This window comes from Sus scrofa, chromosome 5 (assembly GCF_054392235.1).
Source record: "Sus scrofa isolate SSC_HxYL_T2T_F1_AM1 chromosome 5, Sscrofa_HxYL_maternal_Yorkshire_Landrace_v2.0, whole genome shotgun sequence".
Classification (NCBI taxonomy): Eukaryota; Metazoa; Chordata; class Mammalia; order Artiodactyla; family Suidae; genus Sus; species Sus scrofa.
The window spans coordinates 20252848-20259646 of NC_139387.1; the positions used below are offsets into that span (position 1 = coordinate 20252848).

General features: G+C 50.7%; 1 protein-coding gene across 1 annotated transcript; it reads right to left on the reverse strand.

Moving 5' to 3' along the window:
• On the reverse strand, positions 1-5254 carry LOC102164968 (keratin, type II cytoskeletal 6C). The gene is made up of 9 exons (XM_013984758.3): positions 4647-5254; positions 3502-3716; positions 3099-3159; positions 2846-2941; positions 2555-2719; positions 1957-2082; positions 980-1200; positions 728-762; positions 1-617 (listed from the first exon to the last, which is right to left on the reverse strand). The coding sequence occupies exons 1-9, from the start codon at positions 5181-5183 to the stop codon at positions 376-378; spliced, it is 1698 nt and encodes a 565-aa protein (XP_013840212.3). The 5' UTR covers positions 5184-5254; the 3' UTR covers positions 1-375.
• Positions 5255-6799: the final 1545 nt, after the last annotated feature.

The following is a 6799-nucleotide window of genomic DNA, read 5'->3' on the forward strand; positions in this document are numbered from 1 at the left end:
TGTATTATAAATCTGCTTTATTTAGCAATTACAAGTGAGCAAAGAACAGAGGAAGCATCACAGGGATCCACACCTTGTATAGCATAGAACTTGTCACTCATGCTTTAACATTGAAACCTGTAAGATGGGAAATCCTGGACAACTGGAGAGCAAGGGGAATTGCTCGGATCTGGATCAGAACCCAGGCAATGACCTTCCAGTGTTGATCAATGAAAGCTCAGATTGAGCAAGGGGAGATGCAGGCACTCAGGAACTTCAGTTCTAACTCAAGAAGTCAGGGAAGTTGGGAGCAAGAGAGAGGAAGAAAATGGAGGAGATGGCAGTTCAGATGAGAGAGACCTAGACATCGTGGGACCAAGAGCACATGGCAGGACTTCAGTGCCTGTAGCCCTTCCTGCTAGAAGAGGAGGAGGTGGTGGTGGTGTATTTGATGGTGGAACTGCTGCCCCCAGAGGAGCTGAGGCCACCTCCTATGGCTCTGCCACTGCCAGAACTGAAGCCACCTCCAAGGCCGTGACCACTGCTGTAGGAGTAGCCACTGCCTCCACCCAGGCCCAAGCCACTGCCGACACCGCTGGCACCGCCATAGCCGCTGGAGACGGTGGACTGCACCACAGCTGTGGAGGGAAGGGACAAGATCAGCACAAGACACGCTGACCCATTCTGCCAGACGGAGTCCCGTCAGAAGAGCACAAGGACAAGGGAGGGGGCACGCAAAGCTACTTACAGATGTTGACTTGTCCAACGCCTTCCCCATTCAGCCTAGGAGAGAGGAGACACGGCCATCATGAGACCTGAGAGTCACAGCTGGACTGCTGTGCAGACCCCTTTGTGAGGAGAGTCCGTGGGGAATGCTCTTCCTAAGTGGTTTTCTGAGGGTAGCATCATGGCCAAGACTAGACGGCCTTCGGCTTGAGCTCGTGACTGGACCTCTTGGCGATGGCCCCAGATGTTTGAGGGGGTTGTGTGAGTTACCCACCTGCACTCCTCGCCTTCCAGCAGCTTCCTGTAGGTGGCAATCTCCACGTCCAGGGCCAGCTTGGCGTTCATGAGCTCCTGGTACTCCTTCAGCAGCCTGGCCATGTCCTGCTTGGCCTTAAGCAGGGCATCCTCCAGCTCGGCCAGCTTGTTCCTGGCATCCTTGAGGGCCATCTCCCCACGCTGCTCGGCATCAGCGATGGCAGACTGCAGGCTGGCGCACTAGAGGACAAGATAAGCAGAGGGAACTAGCAACCTGATCTCCAGAGCAGACTAACCATGGTACCTCCTTCCCACTTCGGAAGAGTTCTGGAGCGAGGACCCTTTGGTCGAGTCTTTGTCGGTTCTGCAAACCTTAACTAGCCTAGGAGAGACTAGAGAAAACCTATGCCCTTCTGTGTGGAGCATCGTAGTGAGGATGGGCTGCTGACTGCTGGAAGATAGCACAGCAGATGCAAGATCAGGGACACGGGACGGAATAGATCCACTGGATTGTTTGGAATGTTGACGGCGGATGCTCATTCGCTTAGGCGATGTCACAAACATTCTCTGGGAGGTGGTGATTTGACATGAAACTGTGGAGACCTTGCTTCCCTTCCAACTCATATTTTTGGACAGTGCTTATTTTGATCCTTGTCTTTCCGAGACTTTCTTTTTCACATTTATTCGGAGTGATTTTTCAGCAATCTTCCTCACTCTTTCTGGCTGGTTCTTTTCTCTACCGGCTTGTTTCTTACGTGTGTTCTCTTTTCAGTGCCTCTAGACTATATCTTTGTACCACGGGCCCTATCAGGATTGGGCCCGTCATGAGTTTACTACATGCCCCTTGGCTGAAGTCCTTAGGAACTCACTGAGGGGTAACTGTGTGCCTTCCTCTCCCTGCTGGCCCCTCAGTGCAAGAAATTTCCCAAATGTGGCTGATGCATGCCTGCTGGTCTAAAAAAAACAATGGTTTAAGCTCCATGGTCCCCACCATACCTGCTTCTTGACGTGGTCGATCTCAGACCGCAGCCTCTGGATCATGCGGTTGATCTCGGAGATCTCCTGCTTGGTGTTGCGCAGGTCATCTCCGTGCCTGCCCGCTGTGACCCGCAGCTCCTCATACTATAAGCCAGAGGGAGAGAGGGTGCTTTACGTGGGCTTCACGTGGCAATGGTGACTGCCACGCATTTAGCAAATTAATGCTCCTAGCTTTCCCACGAGACGTTTTAGGAAAAGGGACACCACAAGATCATTGCTGTTCTACACCCACGGCAGACCATCCCTGCCAGGACCACTGACTGCCTAGTTCACTCCAGGGTCAAGAGTGTTCTGCGTGGTTTCTGAGAACCAGCGTCAGGGTGAAGCCGACACAAAGATCTTATCTACAGTAGCTTTTGTCTTGCCTTTGGGTTCTTTGGTTTCCTAGACTTGGACCTAACTACTGCAAAGATCTACTCTGTTAGGGCAGGGGGCGCATCGCTGTGAGAGGACCCCAGCTTCCTAGAAGGAGATTTCCCCAGGGAAGTCTGTAGCCATGGTGGCCTTCAAGGAGGAGGCCCAGGGAGGCTTCATCAGCTGCCCCCGCACCACCCACCTTGGACTGGTACCAGGACTCAGCCTCAGCCCGGCTCCTCTGAGCAATGTCCTCATATTGGGCTTTGACTTCAGCGATGATGCTGTCCAGGTCCAGGTTGCGGTTGTTGTCCATGGAGAGGACCACAGACGTGTCTGAGATGTGGGTTTGCATCTGAGCCAGTTCCTGCAGAACGCGACATCCTTAGATTGTCTTTGCCTGTGACATTTACAGACGTACCCGAGCCCAAGCTTTCCATCCCTCTCAGAGTCTCGTCAGAGTGACTCGAGCAAGGTGAGGGGAGATGCTTACTGCGTCATAGAAGGCTCTTAGGAAGTTGATCTCATCTGTGAGAGAGTCGACCTTGGCTTGTAGTTCAACCTTATTCATGTAGGCAGTATCCACATCCTGAGAAAGAAGACCAAAACTGACAGTCAGATGAACCCTCCTTCCCAGTCTAGCCACCTTTTGGTCTCCCTGCTTATTCTTCTCTTGGCTGCGGGCAGGGACCCAGAGTGCTCTCTTTCTGCAAAGAAGCATGAACCCCCGACCTTACTCAGCTCACCTTCTTCAGATTCACAAATTCATTCTCGGCCGCTGTGCGCTTGTTGATCTCGTCTTCATACCTGGAATTAGAAAGGACGAGACGTACTTGAGCCAGTGGTGAAGCTGATACACAGCAGACACCCTGGGACCCCAGTCTCCCCGAGTGGGATATCCAAATGGAACTTTCCTGCCCGCAAGCCTAAGAGATGAGCTCTGTGGTCCCGAAATGGGTTATTTCTTTACTCGCCCCACCCACCTGGCTGGCCCTGTTGTTCTTTTGGGTCTGGGTATAGGCAGTGATTTTGGTTTCATTTCCATGGCCATATTTGCCTGGGAATCATGCCCTCATGTGGACCTGGTCATCCAAGAGACTTGAAGTGTGGGCTTCAGGAAACTGAGCCCCCTTCTCTCCTGTCACTCACTTGTTCTTGAAGTCCTCCACCAGGTCCTGCATGTTCCTCAGCTCTGAGTCCAGGCGGCCTCTCTCCCCCAGGATGCTGTCCAGCTGTCTCCTAAGGTTGTTGATGTACTGCTCGAACAAAGGCTCCAGGTTCTGCCTGACAGTCTTGGTGCCCTGCTCCTGCAGCAGGGTCCACTTGGTGTCCAGGACCTTGTTCTGCTGCTCCAGGAATCGGACCTGGAGGAAGAGCAGATGGTTATTTGCCAGACGAAAGATGGAAGAGAGAGATGTGAGTTGCCTGGTCCCAAGCCGACCTGGGTGGTCTCTATGGTACTGGGTTACTCCTGAGTATGTACAGAGACTCAGGCTGACAGTTACGCTACCCTGACCATTTTTCCTTCAGAGGATACTGATTTCATCACCTAAATTCTGCCATGGAGCTGTGACGTATTCCATCCTTCTGAGTTATGAAGCCTGTCATTAACTTTCAACATTTCTTCTCTTCCTCTTGATAAGTACAATCACAAATGTAATTTATAGCAGTATTTCTCAGATGTACTAAACATATTTTTTAAGAGACTATCTCAGTTAAAGGGATGTCAAATGTTTAGAATCTAATGATTTAACTCCAGTCCTATTAATGATTGGATTGAATCTACCTTCTCATTTAGCGCATTAGTCTTTTCTAAACCAAAATCCCTTAATGGGCAGAATCTGACTCTATGTAATATTTCTATGGATATATTTTTTTCAGCCTTTTTTCCCCCTAGAATTTCCTTTTCTCTTTTATTTTCGTTCCTCTTGTTTCCCCCCTCTGTAGGGCTCTAGAGCAGTTTCCACTGTAATTCTGTTTTTAATTTGTGAGACCCTTCAGAAGGTCAGGCTAACCCGTTCCTTGCCCTCCTTCCCTTTCCTTTGCTTCAGGGTTATCAAGAGCTGAGAATTCTTTCCAGGCAGAAATGAGAGCCCTCCAAGGGATCGGCGGTTCTGAACGATTCCCATCACCTCCTGCCTCCTGTCCACACAGAGCCTGTCCTGCATCCCAGTGGAGAGCTGGCCTGAGTCCCCTCCTCCCCGTGTCCTGAGTCTCTCCCTGGTAGGACTCATGGGTTGGTTCTTTAGTCTGGGGGCTGAAATCCCAGTGGAGGGCAGGTGCTCCGGGCTCACCTTGTCGATGAAGGAGGCGAACTTGTTGTTGAGGGTCTTGATCTGCTCCCGCTCCTCGGTCCTCACCCGCTGGATGGTGGGGTCGATTTGCAGGTTCAGAGGGGTGAGGAGATTCTGGTTGATGGTGACCTCTTGGATGCCTCCGGGGGGGCACACAGGGAAGCCAGAGCCCCCATAGCCCCCAACAAAGCCAGCTCCACCACCGAGCCCAAAGCCACCACTACCAGCACCAAAACCAAATCCACTCCTGGCTCCACCTCCAAAGCCGAAGCCAGCCCCAACTCCGCCGCCATATCCACCACCAATGACACAACTGCCCCCTCCGATGGAGATCCTCTTGGAGCCCCCCAGGCTATAGAGGCTGCGGCTGCCAAAACCAGCTCCTCCACACACTCCAGACAGGCCGCCACTGCCCCTGGAGCGGGACACGGAGACAGTGCTGAAGCCAGAGCGGCAGACCCCGGGGACTCTGGCTGAGCTGGCACTGAAGCCCCGGCGGCCGCTGCTTTGGCTCCTCACGATGGATTTGCAAGACATGGTTCCTGAGGATGAGAAGGCTGAAGAAAGGCGTGAGAGGTGGAGGGTAGAGCTGAGGGGAGCAGATCTGTGAGAGGAGCTTCCCAGCAGCAGCTTATATATGGAGAAGAGGGGCTGGGCTCAGTCCTGGAAGGTGACCTGCTGATTGGAAAGGGCTGGGCTTTGCAAATAGTGAGATCACCCCCAGCTTCTAGAAAGGTATGAAGAATGAATATTGCTTCTTTGGCTTCCTTTAGTCATGGAGAAATTCTGCTGGCTTCTAGCCTTGACTTGATCCGAACACAATAAGCCGGGATGTAAATTCACTGAAGTCATGAATTAGTCATGTTCTCAAACAAAGGAGGCAAGGAGCTGATCTGTGATAATTGTCCCCTCCTTCTGCTTACTCAGACACTCTTCTGTGTGCCCCCTTCCCACACAGGTTTTATTCCTCCAGCACCACCCTCCCCATCAGGTTGGACTAATAGGCATTTGCCCCATGGCCTGAGCAAGAAGTGGCCTGCGGTGTTTTTCCACCATGTTTGAACCTGTTATTCCGGAGCTCCAGGCTGCCTTCCTGGTGGCCTGGCCTGGGAATGGCGACCTCTTTGGGGGAATGATCCTCCTTTGAAAAGCAGGAGAGACAAAAGGGTATAATTTTTACAGCATAAGTGCAAGTCTGTCCTTTGTGGAATGGGCATTTTCATGATAGGCTAGAAGACCACCCAAGCCAGCCCTGCCCAGCTGGCTTGACTGTGACTTTTTGCAATTTCTACCACGCATGCATCTCTCTTCCCAGTGTTTGCTTTCCTATTGAGCTGATAACTATATACATTTTTTAGGAAATGAAATTTGTAGACATCTTATTCTATGATTTTTTTGGAGTAATCTCTTAGACCTTAAAGAACATAAAGTGAACAGGGCAAAAGTCAGTAAGGGAATTCACTGCATTTTGATTCCCAGGGATTCTGACACTTCTTTAAAATCAAGAATCAGGGCGTTTCCGTCATGGCGCAGTGGTTAACGAATCCGACTAGGAACCATGAGGTTGCGGGTTCGGTCCCTGCCCTTGCTCAGTGGGTTAATGATCCAGCATTGCCGTGAGCTGTGGTGTAGGTTGCAGACGCGGCTCGAATCCCGCGTTGCTGTGGCTCTGGCGTAGGCCGGTGGCTACAGCTCCAATTCAACCCCTAGCCTGGGAACCTCCATAGTGCCGCGGGAGCGGCCCAAGAAATAGCAACAACAACAACAACAACAACAAAAGACAAAAGACAAAAGACAAAAAAAAAAAATCAAGAATCAGACATCTTAATGGGGTGTGTACATAAATTTGAGGAGCATATAGAAACAATGAATCATAAAAATGTATCTTTGCAGGTGTGGTGATGTCACAAGTAAATTCCAAATTTATATTTCTAATCTCAGTGCTTGAAATCTCAAACCTTAGATAACTTCTTGGAAGAGAAGCCTGTTAAGTGAGCATGGTGTTTGGTGTAGAGGGGAATGAGGTTTGTTTTTTTCTAGTCCATGCATTAAAAGCAATTGTAGACATGGTGTTTTATGAGAACATCTGGTTAAATGGACAACTAGGGGAGGAAAGACAAACTGCCACATTGAGAGGATCCTGGGGAAAGCTC